The 20605-nt window shown below is 45.7% G+C and overlaps 1 protein-coding gene across 1 annotated transcript in view; it reads right to left on the bottom strand.

Moving 5' to 3' along the window:
- Positions 1-20605, bottom strand: part of LOC119448915 (MAM and LDL-receptor class A domain-containing protein 1-like) — a 465143-nt gene that overhangs the window by 300069 nt on the left and 144469 nt on the right. Inside the window, exons 26-31 of the mRNA XM_049666559.1 lie at positions 18145-18226; positions 13251-13376; positions 10900-11047; positions 6370-6481; positions 3400-3496; positions 3115-3165 (exon numbers count right to left, since the gene is read on the bottom strand). Coding sequence (XP_049522516.1) covers positions 3115-3165; positions 3400-3496; positions 6370-6481; positions 10900-11047; positions 13251-13376; positions 18145-18226 — 616 coding nt within the window. The remainder of the gene's footprint in view (positions 1-3114; positions 3166-3399; positions 3497-6369; positions 6482-10899; positions 11048-13250; positions 13377-18144; positions 18227-20605) is intronic.

Genomic DNA, 20605 nt, shown 5'->3' with positions numbered 1-20605 from the left:
CCAAATGCTCTAGTTAAACATGAAATTATTTGCCGATGAACTCTTGCACAGATGTTTGAGGCAAAACATCAACCGTGCACTAGACAAAAGTAGTTGATGCGGTAAAGTTAGAAGGCTCTATGTCAGAACTCGTATATCCCTTTGCTATAAAGACGGCATTGCATTTTATTTCTTTAGAGTGATTACAATGTGTTGCAGCAGTAATGTTACCTATTGAATGATGAATGTACACCTTTCCCGGTACAAAACACACAGCTCTCACCTAAGGTTTCATATCTGTGTTTGCCAGGTAAGTCTACAATCGTATTGACAACTTTGGAATGTTACGCAGGCAGATGGCTACGCAATATATAGCACGATAAGTAAAAATTGTGATTTCAGGCAACGCATCGCGGCTCTTAAAAAAAGTTCAGAGCCTTTCCACTACTGTGAAGATGGAAGCCAGCGTATCGTGGTTGGGCATCACCCAGCCGAACATGTCTGTGATGAACCTTCCGGTTGAGAAACTCGCTGTTGAAACCTGGCCGTAACATCGGGGAAGCTGGCGCTAGCGTTGCGGAGCCGTGCACCACCGTTGTCGCGCTCCAAGACGACTATGACGTTTGGCCTCAACATTGCGCTCCTGCAACTCGGGGTCGGCGGCTCTTCACTGACGTTAGACCTCAACATCGCGCTCCCTGAACTCGGGGTCCGCGGCTCTTTGACATTTCGCCTGGGCTTCGGAAGCCCTCACGCTAAAATAGGTACGTCGACGACGAGCCCTTTCTCAAGCGCCTTCACGGCGGCGTTGCTCAAAAACGTTAGGCAAAGTCATACTGGGACACTCTCCTGGCCAGCTCCACTGTTACAGACGAGCGCCCGATTATCGCCGCAGCCCTGAAGCGGGTAGGCCTCCATGGGCTCTCCTTTGCTCTATGAAGGCGGCATCCTAAGGGCTGCCTCGTGCCATGTAAGGGAGCTTTTCACCCTTTCTTCAATCATTTGGCAATAAATGTTTTCACCACCACCACCAACACCCAGATAGAGAAATCCGGCTTGACTCGGAGAATATGTCGCATTCTGATCGCGGGCGCGCGGCGACGCGTTGGCGCAGTGCACGAAGCAGCTTCCAAAGTATACTGCTTGTATAGCGTTGCAGTGTATCAGACCTGTTCTCTGATACACTGGAACGGTATACAAGCAAGGGAAGTGGACGACTCGGGCCCTTGTTCTCTACAGTCTCCAAAGTACGTCACTTCCGGCGACTGGTAATGGCGGCGTTTTTTTTTTTTAATTTCAGTATGAAAGACATCCATTGTGGCGAGTGATTTGTGAAGCGTCCACTCGGCATTTCCAGCGTGAAATATTCCAGAAAGACTGCTCGGTGCACGCGATCATACTTCAATAAGATGAAACTTGCCCAACGGTTCTGTAAGCTTTCAAGTAACTTGATTAAGGTAATGTGGCCAGGATCCTACATTTCAGGTTGGGTCGTACGTAAATAAAATACAATTTAGTTTAAAAGAAGCTGGCTCATGAAAGAAATTTTAACCATGCATGTGATTTGCTTTGGATGTTATGTATCCCACGTGCTTGTTCCATGTCAGGTTGTTGCTCATAAGTGCACTGAGGTATTAATAAGTGATAGCAGACTCAAGAAATATATTAATGGAGCAGCCAGGGCTATATGAGTAATGCGGGAGATGCGCATAGATATAAATTTACAATTGTTAAACTCCATGTGACAGGCGTACACCAAGCGGATATATTAGACAGTTATCGTTGGGCGTCCACAACAATTCTGCCAACGTAGGAGCCCTCGGAGGGGGGCGATGCGCATGCACAGTATGCTGGAGTGGCTGGAGCACACCCGGCGTCATGCGCGCGCCCGCAACTTTCCTGGCGCTGCGTAGTAACCGCCGTGGAGTCTGCGGGCTTTGCGGGTTGTATTGACATTCTCACATGTTCCCGCGTGCGCACGAGAGCGTACTTTACAAGACGGCTCTCAACGACACAAGGCGCGTCAGTTGGCTATAGCAGCTTTTGAACTTGGCGAATGGCGGCGCTGAGCAGCACGCGACCGTATACGCTTTAGCATATACATTAACTATACTCGAACTGTTCGCGGGCGTGCCAGTGAACAATCCACCTCACAACTTTTGCAACCGGAAAACTGTTGCTGCTTCGTGGGCGCGTGCTTCGCTACGTATACCCACGCTCTACCGCGCTGCGTACGTGGCTCTTTACTCAAACGTACTGGGAGCGGTTAGATATCAGATCGATCTTTTTTTGGCAGCGTAACACTCTTATGCATTGACATCTTTTAACTGCCGAGCATTTCTTTGCCTATAGTCGGAGCCGAGCCCAAACGTGAGGCCGCCCAAGGTCACTGAGTTTGTCGCCGATATGCGCGCAGCTCGAGAGACGTGGTTCTTTATGAAGAAGGGAACAGTTGGCGCTATCTTCTGGAGCCCTTGATGGAGCACGGTTCAGCACTCGCTGGCTGCTATTGGCTTGGCTCGTCCTTGCTTCACGCGCATAAGTGCGCTATCCCACGCGCCTACTCGTACGCCGCTACTCTTTTGGTGCCTCCCCTCCTTGTCGACTCGCCGACCGGTACAGGTGTTCGCATCAAGGATAGGCGTGAGTGGGTTGCGCTAGTTGCGCTGTGTTGCGTGTAGGCCTCTATACTTGCAGGTAGCGCAATGTGCCCTCTAAAGTGGCAAGCGGAAGAGGAGCGAAATAGTGAAAAGGCTCTGCATGGACGCGTGCTTTCAAAAGCACTTTGTCGAAGACGAATTTGTTGAGATGTGTAGCTTATGCGACCACCTCTGGTTCCGATCGTACGTGGTCCAAGTGTTGCGACCCGCGTATGTGGCGGTCCTCAAGAGAGCGTTTTATTGGAGGACGTTAGATCGTTTGGGATTTGTGCCACGTGCCAGGGAGAGATGCTGCGCATTGATTTAGATAATAATGGCCGATGGTTAATGCCGATTTTTTTTAATTCTTCCAAGAATTGCTACACAAATACCACCCGGTAAATAGCGATTTTTGAGGGTGGAGGAGGGAATGTAGGTGTTCTTTAAGAACAAAAAGGTACATTTGCTGAATATTCTGGTACAGTCGATGACTTGCCTTTTGCCGGAATAACCCACGGTAGGCACTCGTCTTCAAATGTGCACAAGTCTGCAAAAGATAAAACACGGCTGCTGAAAACACAAGCAATCTTGTCATTATTTTCGGAAATATCCGCTCGGAACCTCTGTGACTGGAACTCGTAAAAGAAAATACTATGCTTCTTTCGCAAGTTTATAAATTTCCGAAAAATCTTTAGACTATGCGCCGACTTGAAGCTTCACACAAGGCTGTACGAAACCAAATGTCTAAACAACTAATGCGATATTGATTAGGTCTACTCACTGTAAAGCGGGCATTCGCCATCCGAGTATTCGACGTCATCGACCATGACACCTGACTGACGCTTTTCGCCAGCGGGGGCCACGACTTCGAAGACAAGCTGCGTGTGAAAGAGCGCGCTGCTAATATCACGTATTTTCTATCCTAAACAGACTTTCAAAAAAGCGCCCGTGACAAATACGACATTTGGGTTTGTATATGTTGAATACCTCCATAGGTAGACGTTCATTTACTGAACAACTCTTTAATTATTCACTTAGGCTACCGTGTGGCAATGGTAATTAAACGTACCTGATGTTTAGGAGAGGCTCCCGTGAACACGTGAGCCAAATAATATTGCTCTGCATGCAACATGAAATTGACAATTTCGTAGAATGGATCGTTCGCTCTGTGCTTCGCTATGCCGTCAGCCACTCCATAACATGCTGACGCAAGAGAGCCAAGCAGGTGCGATGTGTTATTGAGCAGATTTCATGATCACGATAACACCCTCACTTATATTGTAAGTTATCAGGTTGCACTGCTGAGGTGACACACACGCAGGGAAATGGATACTAGAACATGAAACAAACAGGTATCTTGTGCTCAGTTATACTATTACCGCTGACTTTGAGTTTGATATATATATATATATATATATATATATATATATATTTGTGCGTTCTCAAGAATACCTAAAACCGACTTAAACTTCGCACTTACGGTCTCAAGTGATGGTCGCCTGCTCAAAGTACCGTTTTCTCCTCCATTGCACTCAGTGCCGTAAGCACGATGGCATCGGCGGTTTCGGTAATCGCTGATTCTTCGTGCTCGTGCAGTTTGCTTTTTTGTGTGCTCAGTTTCTGCGTGAGCACTGCGAAATTGGCTAAATGTAACCTGAGCTGCCTCCGTGCAGTTTTATACTCTGGTTACACCTCTCCCCTTTCCCGCTTATGTGCTGACCCAAGCTCTTGTTGAGGTTTGCACCTGTCGAAATGTCTGGCAAGGAAAATTATTGGGGAAGAGTTGCCGGCTACAAAGGCTTCGTAAGTAGTAACATAACGTTCAATCGAGTGCCTCAAGTCGGCCGAGTCGCGGGAAACATGATCCTTGCTCACCCATTAAACGGCACCGATTCGAGGACATTTCCCCCATGCGCAGTTTTGCAGCGCTGTTCACGGATCGAAACTCATCTCGGCTGTGATCTGATCTATGCACATGGACAGGTAGGGTACATGGGAGATCGGGCGCAGACAACACGGCAGAAGGTCCCACAGTAGTGATGTAAGCGTAGTTGGCCTAGCATGGGTCGTCAGCCCATTCCGAGAGTCATGACCAATGGGCACCGTCCGCGAAAACAAAAAATATAAGAACGAAGAAAAGATCTGTGTCCTCTACGAGTACGGCTTACTTCGCACTCGTGCCGATCGAGCGCCGAACGCTACTCAACTCGAAGTACTGGCCAACACGTCGTGAAGAAGACAAAAAACCAAAACAAAGAAAATGTTCAAGAGTTTGAAGCGCGACCGGAGTGGGAGGGGTGCCGTGGTTGGTGTCGCTTTGCCATCCTGATTCACTGTGGAAAGTGACACTAGTCTGAGCATACACAACTTCGCTACTTCTCGGCTTCAATTTCGCACTAGGAGCTTAAGTTGAACATCATCATCTTCAGCCTATATTTATGTCCACTGCAAGACGAAGGCCTCTTCCTGCGATCTCCAATTACCCGCGTCTTACGCTAGCTCATTCCAACTAGCTCCTGCAAATTTCCTAACTTCATCACCCCACCTACTTTTCTGCCGTCCTCGACTGCGCTTTCCTTCTCTTGGTCTCCATGATGGTCCACCGGTTATCCATCCTACGCATTACATGGCCTGCCCAGCTCCATTTCTTCCACCTAATGTCAACTAGAATATCGGTTAACCCCGTTTGTTCTCTGATCCACACCGCTCTCTTCCTGTTTCTTAACGTTAAGCCTAACACTTTTCGTTCCGTCGCTCTTTGTGCGGTCCTTAAGTTTTTCTGGAGCTTCGTTGCTAACCTCCAAGTTTTTGCCCCATATGTTAGCACCGGTAGTATGCAATGATTGTACACTTTTCTTTTCAACGACAGTGGTAAGCTCCCAGTCAGGATTTGGCAATGCCTGCGTATGTTTGTGTTGGACGTAAAGAACTTAAAAAGCTAGTTCATTTGTGAATATTCTTAAAACCCACCTCCACATTGCAATTTATCACGCAGGTAACGTCCTCATCTTCAGACAATTCACCGGAACAGACTGAATTGCGTTAGAAACTCCACGACATAATTAAATAAATGTGTTCCAGCTAAATACGCAAAAACGGTATAAAGCCTTTTGTGGTACACACAAGCATCACGGAAATAAAAACACGCATTGCACTGTTATGAGAGAATTCGGCTCCCAAATAGCGTGGAGAAAATTAAAATAGCCTCTTGTGGCTTATATACCACCATCAACAGTGAACATTTTAGATGACTGCTAGACATGATGCAGCACAGATTATCTGACTCAGAAGTACTGTTTTAAAAAGAACTTCGTTTCGTATGTCAACGTCTTTGTAATAATTACGACTAATCATTATTTATACACTTATCCTACTCACTCTTTAGTTACAACCACACGGCACACCTTGTAGGGCAAGCCAGCAGGAGCCAACTGCTTGAGAACATTTGCGAAGTACTTTCAAGCATACGTACAACAATGTGAGCTCTGAGTGTATTGATGTTCCATTAAACACTTTGCCACAATCCATTCGTACACAATGCTTTAAAGAAATATTAATTGTTTAACTAATTTTGCCTTTTCACTCTATGGCGCGTAAAGTCCTCCGGCATTCCCTGCCGTCATTACAAATATATTTTTAATGATTATAAGCACTATGAAGACAATGCAAGAGATACTTTTGACAACAGTACCATAACATCCACATGAACCGAGTTTCACAAGCTTAAGTAAAGTACAAGAGGGAAGCTCACGGCCCAGGAGGTTGTCGCAGAGACAGTGACCGAGCGCGCAGTCCAACAATTGCCTTCGTTGTCCGTACGCATCGACAGCAGCGGGTCCCGAAACGCCGTCTCTTTGGTGTACCTGTGAAACCGCGTTGAATAAAAGCACGGTTCAGCGAACTTCGCGAACGCGGGACGTGCGGTTGAGGTCAGAACTTCTGTTTTGTATGACACATGGTTACAGCGCTAGTAAATACGATGACATAAAGAGAAGATACGCAGGACCCAGTGCCCATTATGTGTAGTTCGTCCTTATGTCATCGTATTCTTTAGTGCTGTAACCATGTATCATTATTCCAATAACCAACCACGGTCGAGCTTTCAACATTAGTCAGAACGTCTCCTCGCTTTCCTCAGAGAGAAGGCAAAATTTATTAGATGCGAAGCAGCTTATGGTGGGGGCTTTGTCCGTCCCTACCGCGGGGTCCCACACCCCCACAGCGCACGCGCATCCCCTCCCCCTCTCTCTCCTCTCCTACGCGCCCCCCTTTCTCTCCTCTAGGAATCCGACGCGGCGCGCACAAGTGGTGCGACAGCGGCATGCTCCGCTGGGGGCGCCACGGTAGTTCCGTGGTATGAAAATGACGGAGCGCGCGCGCCTCATTCTCTCTCTAGTGCAGCACCGCCATGAGCGCTGGGGCCGCTTCGCGAAACCATTTCCCGCTCAAGCTAACCATCTCCCCGCTGCTTCGCATCCACACATGGTTCCCTTTAGTGGGAGATGGAGTAATTTTTACTGCGATAGCAATTATATGGACACTTCAACCGGATTTCTGCCGTCGGCGTCGCCGTGACGTTCCGTATAGATAAAATCTTCGCCGCGCGCCCTATGCCCGAGCGGAAGCGTGCGGGGACGCGCGCTATTGCGGAGAGCGAACGCACACAATCTCCCACGGGCAAGCAAGGAAGCGGGAAGCCAGCGCCGGAGGGAGCGGGGGGGGGCGCACTTCTACTCTGCCAACAACCGCGCTCGTCGCTCGCCCGCACCGTCTCTTATTTCCACACGGCTCTGACCTTTGTATGCGCTGTGCATTCGCCGCTCAGTTTCCGCTGAAGCGATAGACCGCGCGCACCTCGCCCGCTGCGGCGTATGCGCTTGCTGCCAGCGGTTTGACAGTCGTTGTCTGCAGTCATTCAGTGTGATCTATTCATGTTTGTTTGTGCGCCCTGACACCACGCTTGTTCATTCAGTTAGTAATAGTCGGGCCATATTTTCCAACGCACGCTACACATGCAATGCTGCCCACATCGGCAATGCAGCGCTACACGTGTGTCCCTTCGCACGCGCTGCCCACGGGAAGCGCTTCTCATCAACACCACCGTTTCACACGCGCCTTCTCGTGGTCATCGAGTCTCTCTTCATGTCGGTCTACTTACGCCGCAGCACACCTGCTTACATAATCAGCTCATGTTGACTAAATTCATATTGCTACCAAAGCCGCTCACCTTACTTCGTATGACATTGCTGTATTGCTATCGCATTAATTGCTTCGGCCTTAGGACGAAACTGTGACATTTTTTTTTATTTTTTTATATTTTATTTATAGGTACCCAAAATAAAGAACATAACATTACAGAAGGAAAGGGCTAGCTACCGAGTAAATTTTAATATTTACAACAGCGGCCAGAACAGCAGATTTACGACAACATTTAAAGCATAAAAGAACTGAATAACTTAAGATAACGCTAGTTCGTCAGTCTAATGGTTGAATGAAAAAGTTGTCGCAGTTTCACCTGAAAGGCGAAGCATCAATTGCGATAGCAAATTTGTAGAGAGCTATACGGGGAGTAGTGATATTAGCTTTATCAGCTGTATAAACTTGGACATGCAGCAGCACCGGCAACTCGCAGAACTGTTGTCGACGCCGTCGGCGTTTTGCCCGCGTTCGCTCAAAATGCGTGCGGCGTTGGTGACTGTTGCCGGAGCCTCCTCTGATATAAATAGGCACTTGATGCCGCAGCTAAACGTCGCCTCCCTTCCCTCCCCCTCCCCCACGGCCTCTCGGGCGTCGGAAGAAGGCGCGTTTGCTCTACATATATGATGATTGTAAAGGAGGAAAGAGACGCCTACTTCTGCAGTCCTTAAGCGAGCACGGCGCAGAACGCGCGTTTGTTCTCCGCCGTGCGTTCACTCCCCGTGAAAGCGCGCGCCCCTCGCGCCCTTTCACTCGCACATACAGCGTTCGGCGCGCGGCGACGATTTCATCTCCATTGACGTCATACGGAACCTCACGGCGACGGCGACGGCAGAAATCTGCTTTTGAGTGTCCATATAATTGCTATCGCAATAACAATGAAGCATCAATATATTGCTGACAACGGTAGAGGAAAGGCCGTTGCAGTCATAGCATGTGCGAAAACTTGCGAAATAAGGCGTTGCTTGAAGTTAAGAATTGTGCGCACCCACGAACACCCACAAATGGTAAATATAAAGGTGTTCAGTATAGCATTCGGTATACGTGTGCTCCCAGAGATGAGGTGAAACAGTGCACTTAGATTTTCTCGGTTACCATATAATGTACTGTTCAACCATTTGTGCGTGGTCTACAAACTACAAGAACGCACGAGTATACAAACACGAATGTTGTACTTTTTTGTACGACACTACTTAAATGTTCATGACCTGTGCTAAACGAAATACAAAGCTCCTACAACAGTGGCTTTTGTGAATAATTAGTATTTGAGCTGTACAATTGCGTCAAAATTAATACAATTTCCTTCCCGGCCAGTGGCTTTATTGTGACAATTCATGTCCAAATCTAAATTTAAGTCTTACTTTTATCGTATGTGTCTCACAAATAAGAAACACAAATCAACTAGTGCACAAGAGATCACAATCGTACACAATCGTACCAAATCTACGTACACATGTACGTAGATTTGTGTGCAATTTTAAAATGTTACACCCGCAACACAAGCATAAAGAAATGTCTCGCCAAGAAAGAAGATAATATATAATAGTAGTTCTCCATGTGTTCCTGACGCCAGCAGGTACATTGCGACGGCCCTTTGTGAACTTTCAATGCAGTCGAAACCCCTAAAATGTTATACGTGCAACCGAAAAAAGAAAGTTATTTACATATTCCTTAAAAACAAATCCCAGAGAAAACTAGGCTTGTAGAATTGGTAGTACTAAAAAAAGAGTCACAGTTTCGCCCTAAGGGCGAAGCAATGAATGCGATAGCAACACAGCAATGTCATACGAAGTAAGGTGAGCGGCTTTGGTAGCAATATGAATTGTAGTAAACATGAGCTGATTAAGTAAGCAGGTGTGCTGCGGCGTAAGTAGACCGACATGAAGAGAGACTCGATGACCACGAGAAGGTGCGTGTGAAACGGCGGTGTTGATGAGAAGCGCTGCCCGTGAGCAGCGCGTGCGAAGGGACAAACCTGTAGCGCTGCACTGCCGATCCGGGCAGCATTGCATGTGGAGCGTGCGTTGGAAAATGTGGCCCGACTATTACTAACTGTGGTGTGAGCGCGCGCAAACAAACATGAATAGATCACACTGAATGACTGGAGACAACGACTGTCAAAACGCTAGGAGCAAGCGCATATACGCCGCAGCGGGCGAAGGTACGTGCAGTCTATCGCTTCAACGGAAACTGAGCGGCGAATGCACAGCGCATAAAGGTCAGAGCCGTGTGGAGATAAGAGACGGTGTGGGGCGAGCGACGAGCGCGGTTCTTGGCAGAGTAGAAGTGCCTCCCCCCCCCCCCCCCGCTCCCTCCGGCGCTCGCTTCCCGCTTCCTTGCTTGCGCGTGGGAGATTGAGTGCGTTCGCTCTCCGTGACAGCGTGCGTCCCCGCACGCTTCCGCTCGGACATACGGCGCGCGGCGAAGATTTTATCTATACGGAACCTCACGGCGACGGCGACGACGACGCCGACGGCAGAAATCCGGTGGAAGTGTCCATATAATTGCTATCGCAATAAAAACTTCTTTTTGATGAGGGAGGCCTGACTTTCTGCGAAGGGATGGGGGAAAATATAGCCACGCTCATCTATTCACAGACTTGTATCTTACCCTTGCTGAAATACTTGTGCTTTTAGCCTACAAAAATAAAACAATAAAGAAACGAACTCGAACACAGACGAATGAGATCGAAACATTATTTTAAAATTTTATACCAACGAAGCCATCGCTGCGTCAAATATTCTTGCGGCGTATAGGAGAGATTTTCCTCTTAAAAAGTTCTATTCATACAATAAACTGAAGTTTTGACCCGTTAGTTTATTTCCAATGTCATGTGATCATTTTGTGTCTTTGTTTATTGAGCAGTTATTCTCGTCTAAAAATTACCAAAGCCTATGACGCTATCGAGACCTGACGCAGGAAAAGCAAAGTCGGCTCGCAAACCACCCTTCTATTCCGACTAAATTTTTCGCCTACTACACTTTTGCAGCGAGTAATGTGTTTAATGTTTTATTTTGCAGGCGTGACCTCAAAGTATAGCCGAACTTATTGTTGAGTAGTCGCTCAGCTTCCTTTATTGGCCCACCTGTACACATTCAGTTGACTTCGGGCGCCCTTGCCCCTCCACCAGAAGGTTACGCAGGTGGCTTCAGTCGGTTTCCTGCTGGACAAGAACACTCTGGACATCGGGTGGTGTGACTTCAGTGCCGTCGTGTTCAAAAACAAGTAATAGCCTGCAAGGTGCCGTGTCGTCGAATAAGCACTACCGATTAAACCATTGCCCGTAACGCTTAATACGTAGTAGTGGTCATCGCTTGCACAGATTCATTAAGTACTTCTCTATAGAATATGAGGAAATATATTTGCCTATTCAGACTATTGTTTCAGTTCTTCATAAACGCATGTGATCCATAAGCTTTGCACCATTAGTGCAGAAAGCAAGTCATAAGGCTAAATAAGGTCTGTAGGTACAATACAGGTATTTTATACGACGAAAAGGACGCAACGCAGCAAGGGAAAACCAAGCGAAAGGAAAGGGCGTCCTTTCGTTTCGGACACCCTTTCCTTTCGACTGTCTTTTCTTGGTGCATTGGGTTGTTTTCGTCCTATGAAGCATGTACCAAACAGCCCAAGTTTTATTAAAATATCAGTATACTTCATTGTACACAGCAAGCCTGTACAGAAAAAGAAAGAAATATAGTAGTGTAAAGTACTCTTGAAGAGGTTATGAGCAGGCTCAGGACAGTTTAAAATTATCTCTGTTAGGGTAGCGTAGGGGAAAGTCTAGCATGAATAAATGAGAGATGTTTGAATAAATTATCTTGTCAAGAAATGTGCAGCATTTCTATCTCGCACAATTATTGCCGCGTCAAGATGCTCTCCACCTCATGAACCACTTTTTTATGAAAGTGGAGAAATGCACTTGACTTTTAAGTAGAATATTTCAGAAATATATAGCGGCAAAAGGTACTTCAATGCGTTCTGCAGAAGCGGAGTTCTTGGCAATCAAAACTCGCCGGTGATCCCCTTCGCAGTGCCCTAGGTCCTTCTTCAATGCCTTGCACTGCGAAGGCTACAGCGGAGCAGGGTGATTGATACCCACAACGCTCCGCTTGCTGAACGTCACCGTGGCGCGCAGTTCAAATTTAATTTACCATGTTCACGTAGACGCCAATACATCCGGTTTTGACACCCACATTGCGCCAAACATGGAGGCTATCACTCAACTTACGGTTTAATTACGGTGTCTCATTGCTTTCCCGTGAGAGCGTCTACTAGATGACTACGTCCGGCTGCGTTTTCTCGCAGCGAGTGGCAAGTACCAGATTTAATTTTGCACTTAAACGTCGCCTTGATGTTCGCTCGTGTGAGTATGTCGGCAGTGCCCATATCGGTTAAGCGATGGGTGCCGTACTAGTGCTCGCGTGGAAAGTATGTGGAAAGTATTCCTAACGTAAGGAGCTTCGACATTAAGGTCACACACCTCGAAGCTGTGCAACTCGGGAAGCAGACCCCCTGTTCCAGCCGGATCTTGGTGCATGAGCTGGCTCGCAATCCCACCTGGAGCCAAGTACGTCTACTAAAGTGACCACTAGGAACAAGCAATAATCCTCAGCGAGCCGCAGTGAGTTCAGCAAGCAGACTCGTCGTGGCACCTCGCGATAGCCCCGGTTTCTGCACTGTGTAGCAGACGCAAATGCATGCAACTGTAGTGCATGCAACTTCCTGGACGCATTTATTAGCGCAGCACTCACTCCAAAATGATGAAGCGACTGCCACTCGTCCTTGGCACTCAGTAAATGACAGGTAATTCCTCGACCAGGGAGACTCGCAAGCGGACCATTTGTAGATAACGCCTGGACGACTGAGACTCGTGCTTGCCACAGAAATTGTCAATATGTTGTGGCGTCCTCCTACAATGTCTAGCATAAGTAGTGGCTTGAATTTGCTTTTAGAAACCATTATAACATAAGAGATCTTGTGTATATCAGTCCAGTTTTGATGTAGGGAGAATAGAATACCTTCGCAGGCGCTTCTGTGCGCTCTTCGCGCAGGAAACAACAGAAATAAGTTGTGTGCGCTTTCTGGGATGCAGTTTCCGATAACATATGGTCTTCGATGACATAAAATATTTGCTGCAACGTATTATTTCAAATGACGGTAAAATACATAGAAGTGATGAGTCGGCGTGTGCGCCTGCTCTTTTCAACCTCACTATGCGGCATAGGCTGTGCTATTTTCAGCTGAAGTGCCTACCGCAGCTCTCCCTTCTTTTACAAACGTGCAGATCGTACATATCCGTGACAAGTTAGCTCTGAACACACTGCACCAACTGTAAACATGTGGTGAACCTATTGCCGCACAGTCTAGCCACGGAGGGACATGGACTGCTTTGTGGCTCTGTGCGCAGATTTCACATTAACGGGTGCTACATACCTTCTAGGCTGTTGAGCGTGTGGTCGGGTACACCAATCGCCGATGCGCGGCGACGTCTCCACTGGGCGACATTGCCGGGACTGCTGAAAAATTTGCACGACGAACCGTTCTCCCAGGAGCAAAAATCTGAAGTGGAAGATTCATCCTCATTATAGATATGGTAAGAGAAACAGACTTTCTGCAGGAGCTATATATTTGTCCACTTCTGAACGACTATCAAATTTTCTGTCGGACTCGCATGATATTATTGCCAGCACGCTTCCGTAAACGCTCCCGTTTGCTCAATATATAATTCATTCCTTATCTTTCTAAAAGTAGAAAGCAGCTTTGGACTAATCGGTAATCCATGATGGCAATAAAACTTCAGCGCTGAAATAACACTGGGAGAACGGAAATCGGCATGCGTATATTGTATCTGGTCTGTGACTGCCAAGAATACAGATAAAGTAATTTTACAGCGATGCTGTTAAAGCCTATGTTCCCCAGGATCGTGTCCGCTTGTAGAAAAAAAACTATCATTATCAGCATTGGCTGGATTGTCATCGTGTTTTTGAGCGCACGGCCCCTCCTCTCTCCCGGCCGGCTGCGCCGCCGCTATATATCTTCTCTTGCGCCAGTCGGCCTTCTTTTATGCCGCGTTCGCCCCTGAGTAGAGTTGGGGCCGGTTGCGAGGCTAGCCCGGCAAGCCTCCTAGAAGCTGCGCCCGACTAGAGTTGGACCCTGCTGGGAGGCTAACGAGGCTAACGAATTATATGCATAATTTGACGACTGAAAATGAGCTGGCCTATGTTGGTTCAGAGCTTTGCTAGAATAGTATCGATAGTGCTCGGCCTAAATTTACCGTTGTGTGCATTCATTTGTTCTTAATACACCGCCACTTCATTCATTCAATGTCAGATACAAAATTCCCTATACTCGTTGTTCGTCTCATGATTCAGGTTGCAGTTTATATATAGGTATATGTAACGCCTGTTATTTTCCTTCTTCTCACCACTCGTCGCTCTGCCTTCAGATTTATTCGAAAACATTTCTTTAGCATTAAAGATAGAGAGGAGATCCTACGTGCGCAGTCATGACCTCCTCGCTACTTCTGTTAACTTGAAAAAACCGCTTTCTCAGCGTACTCACTATCAATTTATTAGTTTTGTCATACTCAGGTGACAAAACTATGAAACCCCTAGCAACATACATTTGTAACGAGTGTTCAAAGTCCTTAGCATATCTCACACCTACGCATGTTTGAGTGAAATAGACTAAGTATCCACGATCCATAGCAAGAGTACTGGAACACGCAGTTATAAACACGTGACATCATACGGTCAGCTGTGAAGCATTTTAATGCGATTAAGTTTTACTAAGCTTACAAAACGGGAAGAAAGCTTCTGCAGGCAATTTTCATCAGTAGAAAACTATAGATTACATTATATACATATCTATAAATATTCATTTTTCTCAGGTATGGTCGACAGCTCGCTAGCCTATCATAATCTCAAACCTTATCTTACACCATAAGTTAAACTGGGGTATATTATCAAAATAATTAGCGCTGCCATTCGCGAAATCCCCATTTTGTTTTCATTCAAACATTCACTGCAGCATTGCGTTGTTCTTTAAATAAGTGTTTCATTCAGAAATTATTTTGCATTGTTCAGGAAGTAGTAATGGCGATCTAAGGGACAGCACCTGTGCCATATAGCTAGGTTGTATGAATTCAAATAGGGGAAAAAAAACTGCGATTGCCACTATGATCAAGTTTACTGAAATTTATTAGCGCAACATAGATGGGCAAAGCGAGGGCTCAAAAGGAATGCGCACCGACGGCTGCTCACTACAAGCTTTCGCGTATTCATGTCTTTTCATTAGGAAGTTGTCCTCTCCCACAGTGCAGTAACCCACCGAATACTTTCCTCATGGTAATACACCTGCCTTCATTCTTTATTTTTATCTCTTCGGTAGCCGCGAAATAAAACTAGTTTGTAGTCTTCTCTTCTTTAGTCTTAGAATGTGCTTGTAGAATAACATTTAGAACTCCGTTGAATGACGCTCAATAGCCTGGCAAGAATATTATAATCATTGAATGGCAATTAGCCTCCAAATTATTTGTAATCATACGTTTATCAAGGTGAATTAGAGGCAATTAAGGGATTCAGATCATGAGGAGTAACTCTACAATACATTAAAAATGGCTCGAATCGCGTACGTCTGCCATTTCCAAGTTATGACTGGCCACTTACTGCTATTCGTGAAATGAAAACAATCAATGCATTGTACCAGTAATAACTCGATGTCAGATTTTTAAGTACTAAAGTTTGTGTTTTAGACGCATAAAATAAGCCCTTAGAGTCTCATTTTAGGCACCACTGAGGCCAAAATGGAATTATAGATTATTCGCGAACCGTGACTTCTTTTCTGTATTCAGTAATAATTTCCGATTTTTATGTTAACAAACCTGAAGTAGCGTTCGCTTGTGTGGTAGCCACCTTATTGTCAGGGCACTCATCCCTTATCAGGGCACTGATGGGCACCCGACATGCCACGTTTTTGTCAATACACCTATTGCAACCCACATGTTTAACACGTCGGTCATGACACACTAATGTAAATTTATTAGCCAAACTTCCCTTCTTATGTTCCCATCAACTGGAGCAAGCACAAAAAAACGTAAAGAACGCAGGAAACACGCTGAATGGTTATCGAAACAAGCTAAAATTTGTGCCTGTTGAACTGAAGTTAACAAATATTCCCGTGAAAAAGGAATCAATAAAAAGTTTACGTTTACAAATGTTTTTATAACCTATCACAGTAAGGCTTGATTATCATTTGTAGGCTTCGAAACTCAAGATTACGCATCTTCTCATTCTTAACGAGCTTGTACAGGTGTATAGGATGAAAGCAAGCGCTCAACACCGACAGAGGTGAGTGGAGCATTTTGCATTTCCGTATTTTTGAGGGTATCACGCTCTCTGGGATTCTTTAATATTCTCCTGTGCGAACCTCGGAAAATTCATTGAGCCGAAAAAAAAACTAACTCGGTGGAACTTTCAGAAAAAGTGAGCTTTCAACATATTATTATCGTTTTTCACCCCCTGAATACGAAAATCACAGTTTAAAAGCCAGAAGTCACCGCTAGTCACTTTAATTTAGCAAGAACAAGTCGCAGCGTCTGCGGGAGACGCCGCGGGTCGTTTAACGGGCTCTGATGGCGAAGGCGATTGTGACGTCATCGTAGGTATCGGCGAGGAGCGTGATTCGAATAGAGCGCTCACTTGACCCCTATATTGACGTCATCCTCGCGCCCAGTCTTTCGCCGCTACGCTCGGCACGCAAAGGGGGCGGAGCTTCAGAGAAAACTTAAGGCGCGATTGTGGCGCTGCTACACGCATAATCGAGAAAATAACTGCAGAAGTTGAATTATACTATGTCAGCCTTCAAAACCCCCGTACATTTTTCAATTCTGAAACTTCTTCAGCTTCCCTTTAAGCGCTCTTACTATTTCACTGTAACTTAATTCTTCGCAAAGTTTCTTTTTGTTGTAGTATCACACATTGGGCACAACAGCGTCTATCTTCCTAAATACTCTTAATTAAATAAAAAGGGCAGGTCGAACGGCAGAGCACACTGCTTTAGATGAACCGCCATAGGTTGACTTTCTCTGTACAACCAGGAAAGAACGGAGGCCCTGAAAAGTGATACCGCATAATTACAGTCCGTGGTGACTCCAGCGAAATTTCCACTCTACCGCATAAAATACCCAAAGTGTGCACTACAGTCAGCACTCTATACGAGCTATCTGTATCAAAATGCTATGCATTTTTATCTGAAAGCAACGCCTGCAGAGTAACATGGAGTTGCGTGTCCACTTCCGAAGAAACAGGCTTTTCGTCATATTTTTCTTTCTCGTTGCTAACCAGTGTCAGGCAAATGGTGAAAAACCCCGGAAAGGTCATTAGGCGTTGCAACGCTGGCCCTTACTTATTAGGTCCTATTACTAGGTGTGTTTCTATGAGCAACGTCGGCCAATGCTGCTAGGTCATCTGGAAGGAAGAATGTGCTTTCAAAACGGAATGAGCCCCTGAAAAAGCATTTTCAGACGCTAAAGTCACAAATACGAATAGATAGGAACAAAGGATCACAATAGACATATATCGGTACTATAAAATCAGTGCTAAATTACTTCTTATCTCATATTTTGTGCTCCGACCCAAATAAGGTGCGGCCATCAGGTGCGGGAAGAAAGAGGCATTTGCTTATAATCCGGTCTCTAGTAGTGACGCAAGGGGACAGAAACTTGCAGGTTAAAAAATAAGCTTGAGAAAAGCTAAGGACTAGAGGATGAAACGAAAAAATGATAAGCGAAGCTTTAATAGACCGGAATAGAACGGTGTAGATTAGAGAGGAAGAGGGGTAGCTGGTATAGTACTGCAGTTGTATGTGAAAGGAACAATTAGAGTGGGACAGGCCACATAATGCGTACAACAGATAATCAAACATTCCGGATAAGGATTTTCGTTCCCAAGGGAAGGAAAACGCAGCTAAAACGGGCAGATAAATAGGTGGTGTGAGAAAATTAGGTAACTATAGTAAGCATAGTGTACGGCCAGCCGACAAAAGGAGACAGAAGTAATTAGAGCATCACTGTGAGATGCCTTCATCGTGCATTCTGTATAATAAAGAATGGTGATGACATGTAACAAAAACGTACTTAGAGGAAAAAGCTATAGCTATAGTAAGGTGAAACATATGTTTCGCGTGCGTGTATTATTCCTCGGTCCTTTATTTTTCGTTCTATAGCCATCACAGTGATCGGAAAGGCAGTTAACACCCCCATAGTTGAAATTCCAATTAAGATGGCAGTACCTATGTTAAAGAAAAGAATAGGAAAACGTGAACGAACCTCGCGGAGGGCATGGTCCAGCGGTTACCTTCAGATCGTCCAACGACACTATACCACGTTCTATGGACGCCCGGATCTCCAGCTGCGTAGGCCAGAACAGTTAGGTTTAGTGTCAAACAAGACCAGCTTTGATACACCCTATGTGATACCGCCTATGATAGCACTCGAAGCCGTGAATAACACTGGGTGTCCTGTCGTCTGCTCTGGCATTTTCACTTGCCTTTTACAAGCGTTATCATGCATACGTTATTTCTTGACTTGATTGAAAATTGCCGCCTTTTGTGTGCATCAAGAGAACGCAAAAGCGGAACGAATTAATCCGTGGCTGTAGCTGAGCCCTAAGTAACAAAAGTCCATTTTACCACCGATCATCATATCCACTATGCCATGTCACAACATCCTCTATAGGTAACATAATGAAAATAACAAATGCAAATTTCTCAAACTGCAATCAAGATGAAGACACCTTAAACACAATCTACCTAAGTACTTGGAAAGCAATCCATGCTTTCAACAAGCTTATCAAATGTCAGAAGCTGCTCCTGTACCACGAGCACACTACCGACATAAGCTGCAAGCCACCGATTTCTGGTCTTACATAATGCCTATCACATATACCTTTGTGCCAGAGAATATTAGAAAAAAATTGCGTAGCTTGCACTGGAGGAGTAATGCTAAAGAGCCAGTGGAGCTGATGGCACCTAGCTAATCCTGGTTTTTGGGCTAGGCTAAGCACTACCAAGTCATCCCCAGCATTTTCCAGAATTTATTGATTATTGATCAATAATCGATTAGCTAATGATTGGCTATCGATTGGCTATCGCAAGGTATTGTCCTCGTATTTGGGCTAGGCTAAGCACTACTAAGTCATCCCGAGCATTTTCCGGAATTTATTGTATATTGATTGATAATCGATTAGCTAATGATTGGCTACCGATTGGCTATCGGAAGGTATTGTCCTAGTATTTGGGCTAAGCTAAGCACTGCCAAATCATCCCCAGCATTTTCCGGAATTATTGATTATTCATTGATTATCAATTAGCTATTGATTGGCTATCGATTGGCTATCGATTGGCTATTGATGACTGACTAAGCTTAAGCACTCCCAGCCTTGCTTAACTAGACTCATCCATGCTCAGCTTCGCTAGTTCACAGGGGTAGGGGCCATTGCGCGTGGACCCTTTCTGCACTACCACCAGGATTGGCCCACATTTTTTGTCCGCGATGGACGGACTAACGGCCGGCTTAAACAGTTCTGCTGTTAAAAGTGGTCCTTCTGATTTCTGAATAGGCGAAAATGCAACTATTATGGCATGTTGTCCCCGTGTTTCATGCCATGGCTCTGCGATTAACCCATAATGTTACGCTGCCTAAGAACCCGCCGGGGTGGCTCAGTCAGCTAAGGTGTTGCGCTGCTGAGCACGAGATAGGGGGATCGAATCCCGGCCACGGCGACCGCATTTCGATGGAGGCGAAATGCAAAAACGCCCGTGTGCTTGTGTTGTAGTTCACGTTAAAGAACCCCAGGTGGTCAAAATTAATCCGGAGCCCTCCACTACGGCGTGCCTCATAATCTGAACTGGTTTTGGCACGTAAAACCCCAGAAAGAAGAAAACGCTGCCTAAGAGCGTCACGACATATTCATGAGGCGATCGTGAGGGACAGCGCTCCTTTTATGGTCATTGAGCTGCGCGGCGTAACACATTTAAGTGGCACACAGCCGGGAGTCGGAAAGGGAGTCATCACCTTTGACACGTGCCCTTCGCGCTCTACCGGCCCGCCATTTTGAGGCCACCCTATTGTTCTATAATAGGAAAAATGTTTCGCTAGATTGAAAAAATACAGCTCTGCGAACATATTTTACGGTAGCAAAGAAGTAAAATGCAGATAAACATCGCAATAAACGCTCTGTGTTTTGTCAAATATAGCGACATAAAACACCATCACCAATGCTACTGCTGCTCCATGCACACTGGCATTGCAGTATACGCATGCGCTAGTGTATCGCTGCTATGACGAACACATCAGTAATAAAAAAATTGTCACCGTTAACACGTGGTCCTAAGGTGGTTGTTTACCACAAGAAAGGTATAAGGTGCGGCAACTTCTAGAGCAAATTCTTAGGAGATGTCTAATCGGCTCACCTGATTAGATAAAACTAGGTATTAATCAGCCATTGTATTACAGACGTTTATAAACCGGCTTTTTAGAACACTAGACAGTTGGGAGATTTGGCTGCTTGGTATTCACTCTTGATATTTCCTAGCTTCTTTCACTGTTGATGCGAGTTAATCCTATTTCCAATTTTCATTTTCTTTTAATAGGCTGCGCTCCTGCGTCGATGACAGGGGCATTTGTCTGCGCAATTTGTGTTACACATAGTTCGGGTGGAATGTGCAGGTTTTTATAGCATAGTGCTACTTCAACGCAATCGAGAGAAAGTTAGAATTCCTTTGGCAAA

The sequence above is a fragment of the Dermacentor silvarum genome, chromosome 4 (assembly GCF_013339745.2).
Source record: "Dermacentor silvarum isolate Dsil-2018 chromosome 4, BIME_Dsil_1.4, whole genome shotgun sequence".
In the NCBI taxonomy this organism is placed as follows: Eukaryota; Metazoa; Arthropoda; class Arachnida; order Ixodida; family Ixodidae; genus Dermacentor; species Dermacentor silvarum.
Note: the sequence above shows the minus strand (reverse complement) of the source record. Positions and strands in the feature narration are given on the sequence as shown.